A 23866-nucleotide genomic window follows, 5' to 3' on the forward strand; every position below is an offset into this window, starting at 1 on the left:
CATATATGCACGCGCGCGTGCACACACACACACACACAGCAGACAACAACAGGATTCACGACAGATGAGGGAATAAGTTGCTACACCTTGCGCAGCTGTATGACTCCGTATGAAATATAGTTTATTTATACAACAGTGTAAGTAGCAACACCTGTTATGAATGTTTATGTTTTCTTTTTTGTTCGATTTAGCAAGGAGGTGGCAAAGGCTAAATCCATGTACAGTTCACGTCTGCAGCAAAGGTTCTCTGCCAACGACTCGGCCTCTGTGTGGAGGGGGTTGAAAGAGATCACCAACTACAAGCCCAAAGCACCTCGTTCTATTGACGACCTCAAGCTGGCCAACGACCTGAACGTCTTCTATTCACGCTTTGAAGACAAGGACTCACACCTCCCCACCCCCCACACAACTGGATATTCAAACCTCCCCCCTCTCACTGCTGCCCTCCCCACTCCCCCCTGTTGCCCTCTCGGTCCAAGAGGAGGACGTGAGGAGACATTTCAAAAGGCTGAATCCACGTAAGGCCCTGGGCCCAGACTGTGTCTCTCCTGCCACCCTGAGACACTGCGCTGATGAGCTGGCCCCAGTCTTCATGGGGATCTTCAACACCTCCCTGGAGTCATGCCATGTTCCAGTCTGTTTCAAGTCCTCAATCATAGTTCCAGTCCCCAAGAAACCACACGTCATTGGACTTAATGACTACAGGCCTGTGGCTCTCACGTCTGTAGTCATGAAGACCTTCGAACGCCTGGTTTTATCCCACCTGAAGTCCATCACCGACCCCCTCCTGGACCCCCTGCAGTTTGCCTACAGAGCCAACAGGTCTGTAGATGACGCCATAAACCTGGCCCTGCACTCCATCCTGCAGCACCTGGACTCCCCAGGAACCTACGCTAGGATCCTGTTTGTGGACTTCAGTTCTGCATTCAACACCATCCTTCCAGCTTTGCTCCAGGACAAGCTTTCTCTGCTCCACGTGCCCAACTCCACCTGCAGGTGGATCACAGACTTCCTGATGGACCGGAGTCAGCGTGTGAGGCTGGGAAAAAATGTCTCGAACACTGGGGCTCTCAGCACAGGATCTCCACAGGGCTGTGTCCTTTCCTCTCTGCTCTTCTCCCTCTACACTAATTGCTGCACCTCCAGCCACGACTCTGTAAAGCTCATCAAGTTTGCGGACGACACCACCCTCATCGGACTCATTTCGGATGGGGATGAGTCTGCCTACAGGAGGGAGGTGGACCGGCTGGTGACCTGGTGCAGCAGCAACAACTTGGAGCTCAACGCCCAGAAAACAGTGGAGATGATCGTGGACTTCAGGAAAGCCACAGCCCCCCCGCCCTCCCTCGCCCTCACCAACAGCCCCATCACCACTGTGGTCTGTCACCGCTTCCTCGGCACCACCATCACCCAGGACCTCAAATGGGAGTCAACCATCAGCTCCCTCATCAAGAAGGCCCAGCAGAGGATGTACTTCCTGCGGCAGCTGAAGAAGGCCAAGCTGCCTGTCCAGCTGATGGTGCAGTTCTATACGGCCATCATCAAGTCCATCCTCTGCTCCTCCATCACGGTGTGGTACGCCGGGGCCACAGCCAGGGACAGACACAGACTGCAGCGCATTGTGGCCTCTGCTGAGAAGTTCATCAGCTGTAGCCTTCCATCTCTCCACGACCTGCACATCTCCAGGACTCTGGGCCGAGCAGGTCGGATCACAGCTGACCCTTCTCACCCTGCACACAGTCTGTTCAAACCACTCCCCTCGGGCAGGAGGCTACGGTCCATCCGGACCAGAACCTCCCGCCATAAGAACAGTTTCTTCCCCTCTGCCGTTAGACTCATGAACACCTCATAACTCAGTGACCTTAAGCTTAACTCTGTCACTTTATCATTTTATCACGGGTCACTTTAGACAATGTACTTTGGTTTTTAATTGCACTCCTCCCACTTCACTGTTTTTTCTGTTTCTCTGTTTTTCTGTTGCACACAGCCTTTCATATTTCTTTTTTTTAACTTATATTTTATCTTATTTTGACACATATGTTACATTTTATCTTAGCATTTTATCTCTTCTTAATGTTGCACCATTGTACCGAAGCAAATTCCTAGTCTGTGAATCCTGTTCACTGGCAATGGCAAGAAACTTCTTCTGATTCTGATTCTGATTCTGATGAATCACGTTGGTGTCAGCTGTGTGTGTGTGCGCGCATATGCGCTCAGTCTCCACCCACCTGATTTCACTCACTGGGCCTCATGTATCAACGTTGCGTACGGCGATATTTGAGTGTATATGGGGTGTACGCCAAAACGGCTGCGCTACTTGGCATTTATCAATGTGGTCGTTGGCGTACGCTGCGCTGAAAATATACACCAGGTCGAGAGGTGGCGTAAATTATACACCAAAATGAACCAGCGCTGGAATCCACATAAAAATGAAGATGATCAACATGATAAACAGTGCCATTATACAAATCAATGCATATGTTACACAAATAACACTTTCCTGATTATACTACATAATTATCAATACAAATCCCGCCTTTGCGGGATTGTTATGGAGCACGATCCGTGGTCACAGCACTGACTGCAAAGAAAGCGCTGCTCGCCTTTTTCTCCAGACTTCGAGCCTGGAGCCAGAGCAGCACTGAGCTTAACTTCATGTGGTGTGATCGTTGTAGACTATGAAATTGATAATAACAACTGTAGTTTCGTCATTCCCTTAATTCGCCCGTGCTGCAACCAGGTTTTCTCGTCTCCATTCGGTTGTCACAATAAAATAAATACAGAAATACATTTAAAAAATAAAGAAATCTGACAGATTAGGCGTGTCTTATTAATTGAGCGAGCAAATATCCACATGTCAAGAATTATTGACATGTGAAAAGAGAATACAGTGGTCCCTCGCTATAACGCCGTTCACCTGTCGTGGCCTCGGAGTCTCGCGGAGTATTTAGTCCAATTTTGCATGCCATTTTTTTTTTTACAGTGTTCTGTGTTCTGCGTATCTGTTTATAAGAATCTTGTTTCCCAGAAGAGAAAAGAGCGGCAACAACTACTCATAACTGTGTTTGTCAACACGGAAACAGACACCTGCTGCAGCGAGATGTGAGTGGAAAAAGGCGCAGCGTCAGGACACAGAGGCCCAATCTGTGACATACTGGTGAGTCACTATTAATAATTTCTTATGTGTCCGACCTCGTTCGTTGATCGTTAAAATTAATTTGTTAGTTCTAAATGCCATCATAATTATTTATAGGAAAACGTTCTATTTTTATTTCTCAAACAAATGTTTGGGCCTGAAAACAGTTTGGTATTATTTTCCTACTAAGGTTTGAACTTTGAGAGTGTTTACACACGAGAGAAAAGTGAGAAAATGTTCATGCTTGATTGAGAAAGTGTATAAACTGTGTAGTGAGGGGTTTTACAGTTTTGAAACGTCTATAATAATTGTAAAAAATAACGCTGACTACGTCGCGGTTTCGCGTATTACGGGCTATTTTTTTAGAACGTAACTCCAGCAATTAATGAGGGACCACTGTAACACTTTATTGATTATATACTACAAAACAATTGATACGACAGCTGCTTTTGACGCTCTATTGGCACGCGTCGTGATTGGTGAAGTTCTTTTTCATTGCCGTCTTCCATGTCGTAAAATGAGGGTGTGTCTGAAGCAGAGTCTGAATATTTATGGGCGTGTTTATTATAATTACGATCGTTTCCACCCGCCGCATTTATCAAGATCACATCAGGCGTACGCCAGAAATGGGCAGGTGCACACTGCTTGATACATGTCACGGCGACTTTGGTGTATTTCAAGTTTACGCCGTAAATTTACGCCACAAGTGCGCAACATTGATACATGAGGCCCAGTGTGAGAACATGAATCGTGCGCTCTGAACTTTTAAACCCTGCGGTTTTGTCGCACAGTTTGAGCTGGAGCCGAGTACAACGATTGAAAATATCGTACAGTGTCTGCCCAGCCAAGTCAGTGTCTTTCTTTTTCTTAATCTAGCTTTTTCAGCTCCACCTGGCTTTTTTCTGTCCATCTTTTCACTCCCGGGCCACTCCTCCTGTACTTGCTAGTAGCGCAAGTCCCATCTGAGCGCACAGGGCCTGATTGGACTGAACTGACTGTAATGAATGCATAGGAGTGTTAAACGTGTAATGGGATGTCCCTACCTCGGGCTTTGGAAAAGATAACGTTGCAAAAGAAGCAGTCTTAAGTTATTTTCTTGTGAATTTTCATGATTGTAAGACATTTATAACACTTAATGTCTTCTCTTTAAGATACAGCAGCCCAAGTGTCTTGCTGTGTAGCCTAACAGTGGTGGTCATACGAGGTCTATTAGAAAAGTATCCAACCTTATTATTTTTTTCAAAAACCATATGGATTTGAATCACGTGTGATTACATCAGACATGCTTGTACCCTCGTGGGCATGCAAGAGTTTTTTCACGCCTGTCGGTTACGTCATTTGCCTGTGGGCAGTCTTTGAGTGAGGAGTAGCCCACCCTCTCGTCGTTTTTTCATTGTTTAGGAATGGCTCAGAGACTGCTGCTTTGTTTGATCAAAATTTTTTCAAAACTGTAAGGCACAACTGAGTGGACACCATTCGATAAATTCAGCTGGTTTTCGGTAAAAATTTTAACGGCTGATGAGAGATTTTGGTCTGGTAGTGTCGCCGTAAGGACGGCCCACGGCGCCTGACGGCGATCTGCGCTTCGAGGCGGCAGCGTCTCACCGTTTCAAGTTGAAAACTTCCACATTTCAGGCTCTGTTGACCCAGTAAGTCGTCAGAGAACAGAGAACTTTCAGAAGAAGTCGGCATGAGGAGTTTATTCGTACATTCCATTGTTAACGGACATTTTGTAATGAAAGAACGTGCGGGCAGAGTCGCATGTCGGGCCGGACCCGACCGCGGGGGGTCGCGATAGGAAAAACACCTCCGTTGGAAACCTTAACGGGCAAGTTGGAACATGCCCAAGCTGTTAAACAATTTCTCAGTTACTCACTTGTTGAAAGCCATCAAAAGCCGCCTGAATTTTACAAATGGTTTTCAACACTGAGGTGTTTTTCCTGTCACGGCGCACACAGATTTGCCGAGTCGTCACGGAAACGACTCGGCGAATTTGCGTGCACGTCTTTCATTAAAAAATGTCCTTAAACAGTGGAATGTCCACATAAAGTCCTCATGCCGGCCTCTTCTGAATGTTCTCTGTTCTCTCATGACGTCCTGGGTGAATTAAGCCTTAAATTAGGATGTTTCAGGTTGAAACAGGCCGACGACGGCGCCTGGAAGCGCTGCACGACATCCTGCTCTGTGGGAAGTCCTTACAGCGACAGAAACACCCCATAATCTCTCATCAGCCGTTAAACTTTTCACCGAAAACCAGCTAAAATTCTCGAATAGTGTCCACTTGGATATTCCTCACTGGTCCAGAAAAAATGTTGATAAAGCAACGCGCGCCGTCTCGAGCAGCGTGTGAAACAAAGGAATTCAGCCGAGAGGACGGGACCACATCTCACTCAAGGCCTGCCCACAGGGAAATGACGTCACCGACACGCGTGAAAAAACTCACGCATGCGCACGAGGGTTCAAGCATGATTGGTGTAATCGCACGTCATTCAAATCCATATAGTTAAAAAAAAAATAAAAGGGTTGGTTTATTATCTAATAGACCTCGTATATGTATGTATATATTAACACCCCCTCACAACGGCTCCAGGTTGGACCAGCCCACCGGGAAAACTCCCGACTCTCCCGATTACCCAGCACACGTTAGGGTCTCCCTCATTTTAAACAGATCCTGGACATGTTGAGGAAAAAAAATTGTTTTTGACTTTATACAGTTGTATGCAAACGTTTGGGCACTCCTGATCATTTTCATGATTTTCCTTTATAAATCAATGGTTGTCTGGATTAGAAATTTCAGTTAAATACAGTATATCATATAGCAGATGAACACACTGATATTTGAGAAGTGAAATGAAGTTTATAGTATTTACAGAAAGTGTGCAATAATTATTTAAACAAATTGGGCAAGTGCATAAATTTGGGCACCCAAATTGTATTGATTTGAATACATTTAGCACTAATTGTTGGAACACAAATTTGGTTTGGTAAGCTCATTGACCCTTGATCTCCTTACACAGGTGAATCCAATCATAAGAAAGGGTATTTAAGGTGGCCATTTGCAAATGTTTCTCCTCTTTGCATTTCTTTTAATGAATGGCAACGTGGGAGCCTCTAAACAACTCTCAAATGACCTGAAAACAAAGATTATTCAACATCATGGTTTAGGGAAAGGATATAAAAAGCTATCTGAGAGATTTCAGCTGTCAGTTTCCACTGTGAAGAACATAGTGAGGAAAATGGAAGACCACAGGCACAGTACTAGTTAAGGCCCGAAGTGGCAGGCCAAAAAAAAAAATCTCAGATAAGCTGAAGCGAAGGATGGTGAGAACAGTCATAGTCAACCCACAGACCTGATCCAAAGACCTACAACATGATCTTGCTGCAGATAATGTCTCTGTGCATCGTTCAACTATACAGCGTACTTTGCACAAACAGATGCTGTATGATGCTGTAAGGCAGAGGAAGCCTGTTCTGCGTACACGCCACAAACAGAGTTGCTTGAGGTATGCTAAAGCACATTTAGACAAACCAGCTTCATTTTGGAATAAGGTGCTGTGGACTGATGAAACTAAAACTGAGTTATTTGGACATAACAAGGGGCGGTATGCATGGCTGAAAAAGAACACAGCATTCCAAGAAAAACACTTACTACCTACAGTAAAATTTGGAGGTGGTTCCATCATGCTGTGGGGCTGTATGGCTAGTGCAGGTACTGGGAATCTTGTTAAAGTTGAGGGTCACATGGTTTCCAGTCAATACCAGCAGATTCTTGAGAACAATGTTCATGAATCAGTGACAAAGTTGAAGTTGCACCGGGGCTGGATCTTTCAACAAGACAACGACCCTAAACACTGCTCAAAATCTACTAAGGCATTCATGCAGAGGAACAAGTACAACGTTCTGGAATGGTCATCTCAGTCCCCAGACCTGAATATTATTGAAAATCTGTGGTGTGATATTAAGCAGGCTGTCCATGCTCGGAAACCAACAAACCTGACTGAACTGGAGATGTTTTGTAAATAAGAATGGTTCAAAATACCTTCAACCAGAATCCAGATGCTCATTGGAAGCTATAGGAAGTGTTTAGAGGCTGTTATTTCTGCAAAAGGAGGATCTGCTAAATATTGATGTATTTTTTCTGTTGGGGTGCCCAAACTTATGCAAATGCCTAATTTTGTTTAAAGAATTATTGCACACTTTCTGTAAATCCTATAAACTTCTTTTCACTTCTCAAGTATCACTGTGTTTGTCTGCTACCTGAAATTGCTGATCCAAACAACCAATGATTTATAAAGGAAAATCATGGAAATCATCAGGGATGCTCAAACTTTTGCATACAACTGTACATGATTTGAATTGTGGTGTTCTCTAGGGGTCAGTATTGGGTCCAATTCTGTTTAGTCATTATATAAATGATATATTTGATGTATCTCAATCATTCAAACTAATGCTGATGACACTAACATTTTCTACAGTAGCGATTACAGTGTGTTAATGAATATTGTGAATGTGGAACTGAACAAATTAAAAAAATGGTTGGATATGAACAGATTACGATTAAATTTTAATAAAACAAAAGTAATGACTTTTGGTGACTGCAAAAGCATTCCAGATTTTCAGATTATCATTGATGGTGTACCAGTTGAAAATGTATCTGAGAATCAATTTGTAGGTATTATTATGGATAGTAAATTATCCTTGAAAGCCCACATCAGGCATATAAAAACTAAAATAGCTAAGAGCCTCTCAATTATAAATAAAGTTAAAACAATATCTTGATTATAATGCACTTCATATTTTATATTGTTCATTGATTCTCCCCTATTTCACATATTGTGTTGAAGTATGGGGAAATAACTTTAAATGTTCAACAAACCCATTATTATTATTACTGCAAAAAAGGGTGGTGTGGATCATTAAAGTTGGCTTCTTAAATCATACAATCTTTTCATTCAGTCCAAATTATTAAAATTTCATGACCTGGTAAAATATTATTCAGTAATTATGTTATTCAAAGCATTTAATAATCAACTACCTAAAACATGCAAACATTTTTTACTCATAAAGAGAACATTTATGATTTGAGAGGGTATGGAAATTTTATATTAACTAATGTTCGAACTATTTGTAAAACTTTGTGTGTGACAGTATGTAGGGTTAAAATGTGGAATGCTCTGGATTTACAGCAGACGCTATGCCAAAATATTCATAAATTTAAGTTCTTATATAAAGATACTGTTTGGTTTGAATATAGAGAGAGTAGAGTTTAGATGTATTGTTGTATTGCATCTTTCGGTATTAGCTTTGTGTTTGGTACTTGATGATTCCTTACCATTTTGGTATGTGTTACGTTTCACCATTGTGTGGCCATTTCTATATGTGTTAGTGATGTATATTTTGAATGAGAATGGAATTGTTCCTTGATTTTGCTTTTTGTTTTGCCTTTCAAGTGTACTGATAAGGAAGTTGAAATAAGAATTTCAGTTATGTTAAAACGGAAAATAGGGGTGGGATTTAATAAGTTTTCTTCTTCCCACTCATTTTCGAGCTAAAAGAGTGTATTGACTGTACATACATATTGGATACATGTATTTCTTTTCCTCTTGTGATTATTTCCTCAGAATGAATAAATAAATGAATGAATGAAATGAATGAATTGTTGTGTAATCAACCAAGTCCCAGAATTTTAAAATATGAATAAAAAACTGACAAATAATGGGTTTGTTGGCTCGCGGTAGGGAAAAAGAAGGTAAATGGCCAAAATTGAAGGTCAAACAAAATCACTGAATAGCCTTAAAAATGGCAGTTTTCCACAATAACTTTGAAACTAAGAGAGCCAGAAGAATGATTTCAAGTGCATATGAATCGGCAAACACAATACCATCTGCTGATCTATAAGCCTGCTTTGGTCAGTTTGTCTGATGTTTGATATGTGTTCATACGCGTCTCTGTTTTCCAGCTCTCTGTTTCCATATTTCTGCACGTGCATTCTCATCACCTGATAAAGATGTTGACTTAAAATGCTCACAGACTTTCTTAGTATTTAGATTTGAAATATTCTAACTGTCCCTGACTACCCAAAAATAAAACAATAAACAATACTTTAAATAAACAAATAAAATCCAAATGCAATATTTTTGGTTGAATTATATCAAAGTATCATGTGCATTTGAATTTCATAAATAATACAAAATCTTATTAAATATAGTATTTTGGATGTTCATTTAGTTGTCCCATAGTCAAACAGTTTCAGAATAAGCATTAAAAACACAACACATAATTAAGAGGACCATTAGGGACATTGTGGAACTAAAGTTGATGAATAAAATTTCACAATATCAAATGTGCTTTTTGGTAAATTACTATTTTTATCCATGACACCACCTTTTGGTGTTTTTATCACACACAGGTGGATCTGACATGCTGCCTTTCAGCTCCTTTGAGGTCGACCTGTTTACTGACACGGCTATCTGCTGGATGACACCACTTTTTGAAATGACAGCCCACATCAGCCCAAAGTCCTGAAGACGGACTAATAACCATCTGTACTGGATCATCACTCTCATTCTCAATAAAAACACAGCTTTGGGCCCCTTCACACATAGTACGAATGTGGTCAAATTGTGCATGAATTGCGCATGAAGTAGTTACGCATCGCGCAGCTGCTCAATTTCAATTTATTTTCATTTATATAGCGCCAAATTACAACAAAGTTGCCTCATGGCGCTTCACACAAGTAAGGTCTAACCTTACCAACCCCCTGCACTGTGTTCCCGCTGTGATGGTGTCGTGCATACTCGTGCACAACACCATCGCAGCGGCATTGTTCACCCCTGCCCGTTGGCTCGATGTTTTTTCATGATTCGCACATACGAGCTGTTCCGCCATGATTTGCCCTGATTTCTATTTATTCGTACTGAAAGTTCGAGCTGAAAAGTTACAGTATTTAGCAACAAATGGGTTATTTCCCTGTTTTAAATTTTTATTTTATTTTATTTTTTACAAAGAAATAGAACTTTCTTACAAATACCTAAATATAAACAGAGTACTGAACAGTTCAAATTCAAAACACAAAACAAAACAATGAAAACAAGTGTTTACAGTACTGTACTTTTTATGGTACAGTAAAATCAGAATGATATTGCACTTGACAGTACCATCCACTGTGTGATGTCTGAGGTTTGGGTGGACCCTTTGTCCACACTCTAAAAAATGAACTGCGGTCTCAATGAAAAAACATGATGTAACAATTTGTATAGATTTTCTTAAGTTATTTTTACTGTAACTTCACTACGTAAAGTTATTTCAACTTACGTAACTAGAGAAGTCTTGTGGCATTATGAAATAACTACTGTAAATTTAAGTAACAAAAGAAAAAATATATGCAAATTGCAACATCAATTTTTCTCACTGAGACAGCACCTTTTTTAGAGTGCAGCTTCCCTCAGTGTGAGACCGTGGTTCATCACATGGTCCACCAAGGTTGCTTTAATTTAATCTGAAACATTCCTCCTTCTTTGTCTTTGTCCTTGTCCATGTGTCTCTGTTTTCCTGGTCCTCTGCCTCCATGATTGCAGATTTGACTAAATGTTTTACCTGAGCTCTATTTGTAGTGCCAAATGTCACACTGATTGGTGATGAGTTTTCTGTGTGAGTGTTTTCAGATGTGTGCAGAAGTTTTTCCAATGGCCAGATGTGTTTTGCATTTTTATTAAAAGTGTGTTCCCAATGATAACAAGGCATTTTATCTTTGAATTCAGTGTCTAATGTAGGAAACTGTGTGTAATGTTCTGCAACAACTGTGTTGAAGAACTGCGAGCAAAGTGCAAAGCAGAAAATGTGTTTAAGGTATTGTCACATTGTGTTTTAGCTATAGTTACAAGAAGCTTTGGATTTGAAGTTTTAGTCTAAGCATTCATTTTGTGGGTGTAACCAGGTGACAACATCTGTAATATACATGTACAGACCCTGTGCTGAGGGTAGTCTCTAAATATTAAATTCATAATTGAACTGAATTTGGACCGTGTTCAGCGTGTCTTTTGCTTTTCAGAGACATGGGTGTTACAAAGTTTCTAAATGTTGTAAAACAGTATTTCAAGATTGCCATCATGAATGTGCAGGACTGATTAAAGGTTTTTGTATCTTCCCTAGCCACAGGATCTACACAAAGTCTTTAACTCTAGTTTTACGCTCCCATTCTGCTGTGTACACTTATCCTGTGTGTCGGCAAAACGGTACGCGCGGTGTGTTCCCTGGCGTGTTCACTGGCGTGTTCACTGGTGTGTTCACTGGCATGTCTCTGTGGGCCTGCCTGCTTTGTTCACATTCAATCTGTTTATGAAGTGAGCCTACCCTAAACAAAATTACATGTGGCGATGGGTATTTTTTTTCACTTGTGTGTGTGTGTGTGTGTGTGTGTGGACTAGATAACTCAAAAATGGCTGGATGTATTTCCTTTAAACCTGGTGGGAATATTACTTGGATAGATATCTAGAGGTGATTAAATTGTGAAGTAATTTGGGGAAAGGTCAAAGGTCAAGATCAAGGAAAACTTGGTCTGAAAAAGACCTTTTCTTTTAAAGCTTAACAAACAGGAAGCTTAAATGGATCAAACTTGGTGAGAATGTTGCTTGGATAAACATCTAGAGGCGATTAGATTGTTGAGTAGTTCAGGCAAAGATCAAGAGCAAGGAAAATGGTAAAAAAAACAAAAACAAAAAAAATCCAGCTTTTGGTTTAGTATTTTGCACCAGCCAAGAAGCCTAAATGGGTGATCTAAAGCATTACTGATGAACAAAATACTTGTGGTTCATTGGTATGGATGACGTCACATCAAATCAAATAAAATCAAATCATATTAAATCACTTTGTTTCAAAATGAGCCAGCTGAGGTGGTTTGACATCTTGTGAGGATGTCCCCTGGTCGTCTCACTGGTGAGATTGTTATATTATACATGTTGTACATTATACATTTATGTTGTGGCGTGTAGAGCCTGCAGGGTATGCATCATTCCTCTGATGACTTTCATTTGGACTTTTTTTTTTGGCCATGTCGTAGGTATCATGTTTCTTCTCATGGTTGCTAACTTAGTGGGGGCCACATCCAGCAGGTGGCAGACATGTATATGGGATATTACACAGGAAAAACAATGTGGCTTTTATTGATTAGTGTGACCTTGTGTGTGACCAACCAGGTCATGTGACCTTGTTGGTCACATGACCTTTTTATCTTGGGCAACTTTGAGAGGTAATAACCTTAACTCAAACAGTTTGGAACCAATATGGATTAGGCATGACAAAAAGGTTGTGTGTTCGACAAGGATATAGTTGTTGAGTTTGGGACAGTCACAGAACTACATGGATGTAAAGACCCCCAGAACCTTATGGCCCGGTCTCACTGGGGAGAGGATTAATTGCGCATGAATTGAGTATACAAAGTACGGGCGTTCGTTGTCGTCCTCAACAAAAATGGCCAAAAATGACAAATGTCCCAGTATGAATTACGGATATATTAATAATGTATAGCGAATATATGATGAACAATCACGGTTGTATAATGCATGTAGTGAGGAAACGGATCAGACGCATTGCGATAATCACAGCAGTATTACGGAGGTATTATGATGCATCGCGCACAAAGTTAAATCTGTTATAAACACAGGAATAAATACTGTAACAGCTGCTGAAAAGAAGGAAAAAACACGCAACTGTTTTATCAAGCCTTGACAATGTAAACAAGTCAAATAATTACCTTTTTAGACAGCTCAAAATGCTTTCTGCAGCGGTGTGCGTGAACGGCTCCAGCTTCGTGGCCAATCTGTATGCAGTTGCTACAACTTATTTTAGTCCGTGATGTGGACATGGTGGGCATGCAAAATATCCGTTTTACACACTGTCCCAGTCTGCTGCCAAGCCGCAAATCCCTGTCAGTTGCGGATATCAGAAGATGACGGCGAATATACAGTACATAGATTATGTATTGAGTATGTATGGAGTATTAAGGCGGATGTCATCCGCAGCCAAAATTTTGTGCAGCTCAGAAATCCTGGTAACGGAAAAATGTGCCTCTGCGGATAATTGCAGACGTGTGCGTGTGTCGGCCGACTCATACAAGCATGTTTCACACATATTGCAGATGTTATGCGAATATGAGCCAATTTTGTGCGCAATCCATACGCAAATCCTCCTAAACGTCAGTGGGACAGGGCCCTTATGTTAGCGTAACAAGAGCAGGCAAAGGTGTTGCACTCTCTGAGTGCCCCTTCTTGCTTTGTTTGATGAAGTTACTGTCAAGTCATTCTCAAGTCATCAATCTTCAAGTCCCAAATCAAGTTTCAAGTCATAATGTCCACCAATTGTTTGCAAGCTGACTTGAGACTTGACTTGGGACTTGCAGATTGATGACTTGAGAATGACTTGACAGTAATTTCGTCCCACCTCTGTAGTAGTTCATCAAGAATTCCTGCTCTTGGTTCCATCGTTGAATGTACACTGAATGTGTTAAACAGCAAAATTATGGACTGATACCAACACTGAGTTGAAACACTCACTTTTCAAAATAACATGTAAATAAAAAGAGCCAGAAAGCCCGTGATCTTTCTTCTCACTTAAAAGATTAGTTGTCACATTTGTTCAGTTGCAAACACGCCGTTCTGCGCCTTTAAATTTTGGCGCATGCGCATTAGGGTGCAGTCGGTACTTCGCTCTTGCACAATTGGCTCTTTGCTTCATTTTGTCATCTCTTCGCCGGTGTAACACGGCTCACATTTTTAGCTTTTTATCAGTCATACGGTGTTTAGGAAATGAGTGGTGACCATTCCCACAACGACAGCCAGGTAATATTAAATGTCACGTCAGCATGTTGGTAAAGTAGCACATTTTCTGTCGACTCTCATTTTCTTTGATTTGACAGGGTAACGCGGCTAACGCACAGTGCAAGTCTGTTCGTTTAGATTTTAAAGTTCGTCTTGACACGTTTCGCCATATTTTCTTACTGAATGTTAAACAAACGTGCTACCTAGTTAGCTTTGTTCTTGATTTGGCGAAGACGAAGTAACATAACGCTACAGCCTCGTAGGTGTTAGCTGTAGCGGCTAGCCGGTTAGCGCAGGAGGGTAGCTTAGCTAGCCGGTTTGCTAACAAACTCAATCTGCCGTCCAGCAAGTTCAAAGTTAGTTAGCCGGCTAGTTAGCCGCTCCGAAATGTAACATGGTTCTGTTCTTTTTGTATGTTTTCAGGTTGATTCTGGCTCTCGGGTGAACGGTAAGTTTATGACATCCAACCGTCGTGCTGTAAGGATTTTTGTCAAATTCTTACTTGTCGTTAATGGTCAAATGTAACGTTAATGTAGTTCTCGGCGAAAGTCAGAAATGGCGTCCAGAGACTAAGTCCTCTGTCTCGCTCACAGGCGCCTATTGTTCAAAAGAGAGGCCTTCATAAAGGCTTTCGTGAACTTATTTTCATAATTAGACTCGCTATTTGCATACACCTGGAGATGCTTTATCAGTTTACCAGATCAGGTTTTGTTGTGGACTTTCTTTTAGTGCCGTATTTCTCACCTGAAAGTGAGGGTTTGGGGGTTGAGGACTTAGTCTCTGCGCCATTTTCTTTTTCGCTGTAACGGCCTGAGTGAGCCCAGGATGTGGAGTGCAGATGGCTGTGTGTGTGCAGCTGGGATATGCAGAGATGGTGCTTCACCAGTAAACTACAGTGTCATCACACGCATATATATATATATATATATATATATATATATATATATATATATATATAAGCTTTTATTTTGTAGTTTTAATTTTTAATATCTTGTTCTGCATGGCTAACATGGATACTTCATTGGGAAAAGTGGACCTATATTTTATTATTTTTTAGTATTCAAGCAAATTCCTTTTTAAAATGTATATTGTATTGTAGTTTAATGGTGTGTACAAAGTGTTTTAACTTAAGTTTTGAATTATGATTTTTCAGTTTAAGGTAAAAGATGGTCAAAGCCATAGTTCATTAATTCTTTTTCAGAATTGGAATCTAATTTATTGCCAAGTAAGTTTTCGCATACAAGGAATTTGATCTGGTTTTGTTGGTGCATAAACAAGAGTCAGTCTAATAGGCCAAACTGTGAATATAATGTAGTGGAATGGGACTGTGAAAAAAGCATGTGACTGGTGTGCAGATGTACACTAACTTTGATTGCAGGGATGACCAATCTGTACTTCGTGGAAGTTGGGGGTGGAGAGGCAGGGTATAAATGGGGATTTCTGGCAGCAGATGGAAAGAAGCTGTTTGTGTCTTGAGGTTTTAGCCCTGATGGACCTCAGCTGTCTGCCAGAGGGGATGGTGGCAAAAAGTTTGTACTGGGTGAGAGGGATCGGCCACAGGATTGATCAGGAGTGACTACTTTCACCATCTTTGTTAGCCAATGAGAATACAGTAGTTAATTCATACATAGTGTAGCTGTGTTAGGGTTTATGGTTGGGTTTTAAGATAAGTGTCTTTATAAATATTTATGATGACATCATGTTATATGACCCATTGCAGGGTATGAGATGCTGTGATGTAATTGGCTGTCATACTTCTCAGCCAGTGACCCTGGGTTTGAATCCTGAAAAAGATTGTCCTCCTTTTCTCTCCCCCCACTTCAAGTATTAATTGACTGCAATAAACTTAGAAAGATAATTAAAAATATATATATATTTTGGAACCATATTTAGCAGCATTCTGCACTGTGTAAGCCGGATCATGTCAGATCTCAGAAGCCAAGTAGAGTAGGTCACGGTTAATTGGTACTTGGATGGGAGACCTCTTTGGAAGTCCAGGGGCTGTGTGTGTTTCTTCAAGTAGAACTGGAGTTGTCAGGAAGGGTATTCTGTGTAAAACTTGTGCCAAATCCCAATGCGGCTCTATCCTGGATCCACTGTGGCATCTCTGTTCAAACGGCAGGGTCTGAAAGGCCAACATAATCATTTTGGAATATTTATGGAATCAATTTTTCTGGTTTTCCAGAATGATAATGCAAATAATTTTACAGGTGAAATGTGTTCACTGAGGCTGAGATAGCTTATATATATATTTTTTTTTTCTCTTCATGAAATCATGCTGACTTTTTTTAACATAAGTTAATTTGTTACATGAATCATGGCACATAGGTATTAACATGTCAATACAATTTTTTCTGAGTGATGCACTTATTAAAAATAATGCATTTCAGCCACTGTTCTCTTCACTGTATTAATGGAACATATTTTACATAATGCAGAGTAGGTGTGTGTGGTGCACTACTGTCACGGTCATCGCTGATATCACTCAATAACATCAGCACCGTGAGAGATGAGCTCAACGAGAAGTCCTGCAAGGCCAGAAATATTTTCTTACTGTGCCAGCAAAAAGTAGGGAATGGCTTGAATATCCCACATTTTGGTGCTTCTGCAGCTCAGATCAGCACTGCAACAATGAAGCTGTAATGATCAAAGCACCAGGGTGTGGAGCATTTGCCTCATAGATGATCCTGTATCCAGTTAACTGGACAGGGAGCCATATTATTACAGATATTTGGAATAAAATTATTTCAAAGGAGATGATCTGTCAATGCTGGCAGTAGCTGATATTATATATAATAGCTAAATAGATCCTTGCCATTTCATTTATTTGTCACATGATATTGATCATTTGTCATTGTGTTCCATTTACTGTGTAGTTTTTGTTTAGTTGTTGTTTTGTTCATTTAGCATGCCAATTTGGTTCCATGCATTTGTACCATTGCATGCCTGCACGAGCGGCGAGACCGCTTGGCTTAAAAACTAACAGTGGGGTTTGTTTTGGTGACAGATGACTATCTACATTGAGCGATCTATGTTGTAAGACTATAAATGTCTCTGATTTGTGAAGCTTTTAATCCAGATTTTAGCTTTGATGGAGCAGATTTGAAAATGAAAACATCCAGGTTAAACTCTCACAAATAAGGTAATTACTAAAGGCAGTAAAATGCAACTGACACACACAATGCAAAATTCATAAACTCATACAAATTTACAAAATAATAAATAGCTGTTCTTTGGAAACAGTGTGTTGTAGTACTAAGCCTGTATAGTGCAAAACAGGAATGCGTAATCTTATCGGTCTGCTCTTTTTAAGTTTTCTTTTTGTATCCATTGAAGTGTGGCAGATACAGTGCATTGAAAGTATTCACAGCACTTCACTTTTTCCACATTTCATGTGACAGTTTTATTCCAAAATTGAGTAAATTCATTTTCCCCCCTCAAAATTCTACTCGCAACACTCCATAATGGCATGAAATTTTTTTTTTCTATTATTTTTGGCCCACAGGGCCAGTAGAATTTAGAAGTTAATGTCTCACAGTGTGGGAGCACTGGCCCGTGAGAGCTCATGATATTCCACTCTGAAATCCTGCAAATAAAACTGCCTATATAATATAAACAATACGGAAAAAAAAAATAGAATTTATCAGAGGGCATTCTCAAGTGTACAAAAAAAAAATGTGACTCCCATAAAATTTAGAGGGCATTTTTTAAGCAACCCTCAGAGTTGGCTAACTCACAGTCAGAAATGTAAAATACAGATGTAGGTCCATATCAAAACTAAAAAGTATGCCTTGTCTGGATTGGAGTTATAGATCTAAAAATTGAAAAAAATATGCTTGGCTCCTTTGCTAATGTTGTTACCGTGGTGTTTCCACAAAGGCAAGCTGGTTAGACTTTTAAACTAGCTTCAAAACAGCCAGGGTCTACCAGCACCAAACATATACTTTACTTACTTGTCAGCATACGACGGCTAGGCCCTGCAGATTTGGCAGAAAACCTCATTCTTCTCTTGGTCATGACCAAGTCACGGCCATTTCTGTGGCCAGGTCGGGACAAAACCTCTCTTCCTCTTGTTTCTTTCATATAGCCTGTCTCTCTCCCTTAACTCATCATCACTAAGCTTCCTCTTCTGGCCAATTCCTTTAGCAAAACTCTTTCCTGGTTGTTGTCCGGGTTTGGGTGGATGTAGTTTAAACATATTTCAATTCGAATTTCAAAGCATTCTGCTTGCGTCTTGTTTGTCTTCGTTTCTTGCAGCTTCCCGCGCCTTTAAAGATGTTAACGCACATTGCCAAAGTTCGGTGACGGAAACGGCCAAGCGCACGCTCCACGCATCGACAACATACATTTCAGTATGCGCGAGATTCTGCAGGAGCATGGAGCGTGGTTAGGGATGGGTATTGATAAGATTTTATCTATCGATTCGCTTCCCTTATTGATAACGCTTGTGAATTTTCTGTGTACTAAATGTAGGCTTTAAAGGTTTTCTATGCCAACAATATTTTATTGAGTCTTAAAGTAAATAAATATGAAATTGGTCACTGGATCCTTAAACTCTGGACCTAAATAAACTCTACATGGTGGCTCCTTGATCTCTGAATATAAATAGAAATAAACAAAATCTGTAGTTTTTGTCAAAAGCATTTTCTTTCAGACATTATTGGCATGAATGTCTTTCCATACATCTGAGCTGAGCTCTTGCAGCTCGCTGTGCTGCACCTCAGCATCAGTTTAATTCATAAAGAATGCAGGACGTCTTGTTTTGGGAAGAAAAAAAATGTTTTAGCCGATTGTAGCTTATTTTCTGAATTACAGCGTTTGGAAAGAGGTGTCATTTTATTTAAAGCGGCAATTCGTTTTGAAGTTATTAATTCAGACCGGGCTGTCCCGGCAGAGATCCGCGCAGCGTTTGGAGCTGTGCCAACGGAACGGAGGACGATTTTCGTTTCTTGACTGCCACAAGACAAGATTCCACTTAGCGACTTTAATCTGCACAAAAGTGACTCAGTCACGATTGACATATTTTAATGGCTTTGAGAGGAGTTAAGAAGCGGACTTGATGTTTCTGGAGAGTTATTATTACTATTATTGCTGTTGTTGTTGCTATTATTATTATTATTATGTAAATTTAAAAATTATTACAATTGCAGGGCTTGACAATAAGGCAATTTATGCACTGGCCCACAGGGCCAGTAGAATCTGAAAGTTACTGGCCCAGATGAAAATATCACTGGCCCATACTTTCACGCCTGTGCCGAACCGGGGGGTAACTGATAAGAATTTTTTAAATCAACACTGACATTAGAATTGGGTTTCCTTAATGTAAAAACACTTGAAAACAAACACAAAATTCTTATACTACATGATAAAAACCTTAAAGTGAGTAAACTTTGAAAAAAATGTCGGTAGGTAACTGATAGGAATTTTTTCAACACTCAGACATTAATACAAAAATAAATTTATTTCTTGATAATTTACAAAATTAATATGTTAAATTTCATAAACCATGTTCCCTTGCTAATGTTGTCACCGTGGGGTTTCCACAAGGGCATACTGATTAGACTTTTAAACTGGCGTATGAAATCATACCACATTGTCTACCAGGACATGGTATATTTATACTTACTTGTTAGCATATTCTGGCATGGCCCTACAACTTCCACAGAAGACAACCTCACTCTCCTCATCACGCTCCAGCTATGGCCGTCTTTTCTTCCAGGAAGTTTGCCAAGTTTTCCTCACCCTTTTCTTCTCATATTCAGCATCAGCAGCCTTCCTCTTCTGTGCTTGTTTTGAGGGTGATAGCTGTTCTTTCCTTTGCTTTCCTGGTTTCTGCCCAGGGGCAGGAGGTTTCAAGAAATTCATAATATTCACTGCGCTCGATCTTGCTTAAGCGAAAATGACGCATCGATGTTGAAGCGAAATTTGCGCCACATCAGAAGATGCGCCTGCAGACGAAGTTTGTCTGCACTTCGGCAATGTTCCAAACATTGCGAAGTGGTGCAACATGTCCTGTCTCTGGTAGCAGCCTGTGAGCAGGACGTATGTCTCTTTTGTCCTTTATTTCACAACTATGACAAGAGTTTTTGGAGGAGCAGCAGCCCCACAGCAGCGGGAGCGGAGTTTCTTTTTCTTTTTTTTTTCTTTTTTTTTTTTTATTGTTTACATGTGCGCGCGTGAACGGGACAGTTGGTCCTCAAGTTGGGTCCTGCAGAGGCAGAAGGACCGCTGAAAGCAGCCATCATCCAGACGCAGCTCCTGCAGCAAATAATGATACTGCCTGAATTGGGAACGTCTCATGACGTTTGTCAGCTTTCCACAACAACTCGCTCCGTGTGATCAAGGTCCGTCATGTTAACTTGACTGACAACCGGAGCCGGCGAGCTGAATGGAAGCTCCTCCTATTTGATGACGCACCGGGGCGAATTTTTGCAGCAAAAGCAGAGCGACACACCGGGTGAAGGAGGCGCGTCCGTTGCCACGCGACCCCCGCGAATTTGTAGCATCTGATCGCGCCCGGTGTGAACGCAGCATTAGACTAATAAATCTGCCCAAAGCGATTTTAATTCTTACTGGCCCATACGGGCCATTGAAATATGAACTTCACTGGCCCGTGGTGGCCCGGAACATGTAAAAAAGGCCGCCGGGCTATCGGACCAGTGCTATTGTCGAGCCCAGAATTGTTAATACATTTGACTTGTTTTATGACAACAAGCACTGAGCCATTAATTATTATACAGAAAACAAATGCACACAAACGTGCTGAAATGCCAACAGCTAATCCTAACTTTAACATTGAAAACGCCATTGACATGCTAACGCGTGAGCATCGGTCCCGTTTTTAAATTATAAAATACATCTATCAACTGTTTCAGAAGACCGTAACAGGTCGGTTTAACATAAAAGGGTATGTATTACTCACAGGCATATGCTCTTTAAGGTTTTAGCTGAGACAAATTAAGATAAAGTCCAATGTCCCAGCGGATTGAACCATTGGCTCACCCTTCAAAGTGCAGTAGCTCTGCAAAAGCAGTTGATTACAGACCCGCTGCAGGGTCTTCAATCAATGTAGAAAATGATCATTTTCCCGACAAAGACCCTCAAAAACAACGGCTACTCAAGGACCGATAAGGGAATCATTAAGCAAAGAGACTATTGATATCGGTGGATCAAATCACTTCTTAACAATATCCAACCCGAGATGTGGTTCGTGGTGCGAAACCAAAACAAACACGGTGGACTCGGTGAAGTTTGATGACACGGAGATGTGAAGAAATTCAACTTTGCCGCCGCAAAATATGGTAAAATAAATAGAATTTTGCGTATTTTTGTAGTGGTCCGAGCGGGCCATCATTTGATAAATTGTACTGGCCCGTAGTGGGCCAAATTGGCGCTGGGCCAGCGGGCAAATGGCTATGTCGAGCCCTGACATTTCTTAAAAATTTAAAAAAAAAAATTGCATGCATGTAAGTATTCACATCCTTTGCTTAATACTCTGTTGATGTGCCTTTGGTAGCAGTTACAGCTTCAAGTCTTACTGAATGATGCCATAAGCTTGGCGCACCTATCTTTGGGCAGTTTTGCCCATTCCTCTTTGCAGCGCCTCTCAAGCTCCATCAGGTTGGTTGGGGAGCGTCGGTGCACAGCCATTGACTATGTTTACATGCAGCCCATAACCCTTTCATAATGGGAATATTAGCAATAACCCGGTTGCGCACAGCCATGTAAACACCCGCAAAAACCCAAATATGCTCATATTCCGGTTTTTAAAAACCCGAATAAGACCCCTGGGTTACTCCTTTTCTAACCCGAATATCGGGTCATATAAATGCGCATCGGGATATCTCCATAGAAAGGAACATTATTTTGGTTTCTGCGCATGTCCTATCCGCAAGGAATCTTGGTCTTTTGAGTATGGCAACTACATGTATGCGGCGCATGCAGCCCACCGGACACCAGAGAAGCAGAGATAAACAGTGCATTGTGTTCTGCATCCTTATCCGGTGGGTTGGTCGCGGCACTGGTCAGCATAATCACCGCGACTGCTCTCACCGCCTCCGATGCGCTTACCGTGTCTGCGGGCTCGGTAAACGCCACAGCGGGCCACTCATACCGCTCCCCTCTCTGCTGTGTGGATCTGTGCCAAATCTGGCAACAGGTCCAGAGACTACGCACGCTGTTTTGATGCGGAGGGAGCCCGCAGGAGAGAAAAGTGAGAAAAATGTTAATGCCTGTTTGAGAAAATTGTGTAGTGATGGGGTTTTACACGAAGCAGGATTTGCACGAACACCAGACCAAATCAAGCACTGGTGGAAGACGTGCGTCGCTGTTTAGATGGGGATATTCCAAATGATACCAGTGACCATGTATACAGGAGTAACTCTGTCTGCTTAAGCATGTAAACGAGTTATTCCTAATGATTCAGAAACCGGAATATTGACCTTAACCCGAATATTAACAGAATGTAAATGCAGTCACTTTAACATCTCTCCAGAGATGTTAATTGGGTTCAGGTCTGGGCTCTGGCTGGGCCACTCAAGGACAAGAGTTGTCCTGAAGCCAGTCCTTTGATGTCTTGGCTGTGTCGTTAGGGTCATTGTCCTGCTGAAAGATCAACTGTCGCCCCCAGTCCGAGGTCAAGAGCGCTCTGGAGCAGGTTTTCATCCATAGCTGTGCATTGCTGCATTCATTTTTTCCCCTCAATCCTGACTAGTCTCCCAGTTCCTATTGTTGAAAAAACATCCCCACAGCATGATGCTGCCACCACCATGCTTCACTGTAGGGATGTTGCCTGGTTTCTTCCAAACATGACACCTGGCATTCACGCCATAGAGTTAAATCTTTGTCTCATCAGACCAGAGAATTTTGTTTCTCATAGTCTGAGAGTCCTTCAGGTGCCTTTTGGCAAACTCCAGGCTGCCATGTGCCTTTTATTAAGGAGTGGCTTCCGTCTGGCCAGTCTACCCTACAGGCCTGATTGGTGGATTGCTACAGAGATGGTTGTCCTTCTGGAAGTTTCTCCTGTCTCTACAGAGGAATGCTGGAGCTCTGACAGAGTGACAACCGGGCTCTTGTCACCTCCCTGACTAAGGCCCTTCTCCCCTGTTTGCTCAGTTTAGACAGGCGGCCAGCTCTAGGAAGAGTCCTGGTGGATTCGAACTTCTTCCATTTACAGGTGATGGCGGTCACTGTGCTCATTGGGACCTTCAAAGTATCAGAAATATTTCTGTACCCGACAGTGGTAAGGAAAAACTCACTCTGATGTTGAAGAAGAAACCTCAAGCAGATCAGACGCAGCGGGGTGATCCACTGCTTAGGCCACAAACGTTTACAGAGCTGAAGGAACCGAAAACAGGAATTAAAAAACATCTGCTGAATCAGAAATCAGAACCATTTATAGACCAATAAAGAGGAAGGTCTGTCTTCCACTTATCAGTCGGGAACCAAGTGCCAAAAAGCATTGAGAGATTGTGCACAGCAAAGATAACCAATGTTCTGTGGAAATGATCTGAAAAAGAATTCAGAAACCAAAAAAAGTTGAGGGGAAAAAAGAAACCTGACGCCACAAAAAAAAACTTTGATTCAAGTGCATGAACTAAATACGTGGTCCTGAGGTTTCATCACATCTGATTTAGGTTATGAAAAGCCACTTCTAACACAGTGATATGAAAGTCTTATGGACATTCCTGAAAATCCAGATTTTTACTTGCGTGGTGAACGTTTCTGGGTTATTTTTCATAGCATATATCAGAATCCATTAATGTGCCATGCCCAAACAGTAAGTGGCGGTAATGCACAGTATTGGTTTGCACACCGCCAATAAACTTGAAAGAAGAAAGTTATTTTTTGTTTTCTTTGTGTGCGTCTTTCATGAGGTTTGTAAAATTGTTTGGAAACATCTCTGAGACGCCACAGT

General features: G+C 41.3%; 1 protein-coding gene across 2 annotated transcripts in view; it reads left to right on the forward strand.

The window, feature by feature from the left end:
• Positions 1–13821: 13821 nt before the first annotated feature.
• The window catches only part of top1l (DNA topoisomerase I, like), a 59016-nt gene continuing 48971 nt past the window's right edge, over positions 13822–23866 (forward strand). For both annotated transcript variants that reach the window (XM_034167269.1, XM_034167270.1), the window contains exons 1-2: positions 13822–13971; positions 14374–14398. In XM_034167269.1, the coding sequence (XP_034023160.1) occupies positions 13939–13971; positions 14374–14398 (58 nt within the window). In that variant the 5' untranslated portion in view covers positions 13822–13938. The remainder of the gene's footprint in view (positions 13972–14373; positions 14399–23866) is intronic.

The sequence above is a fragment of the Thalassophryne amazonica genome, chromosome 3 (genome assembly GCF_902500255.1).
Source record: "Thalassophryne amazonica chromosome 3, fThaAma1.1, whole genome shotgun sequence".
Classification (NCBI taxonomy): Eukaryota; Metazoa; Chordata; class Actinopteri; order Batrachoidiformes; family Batrachoididae; genus Thalassophryne; species Thalassophryne amazonica.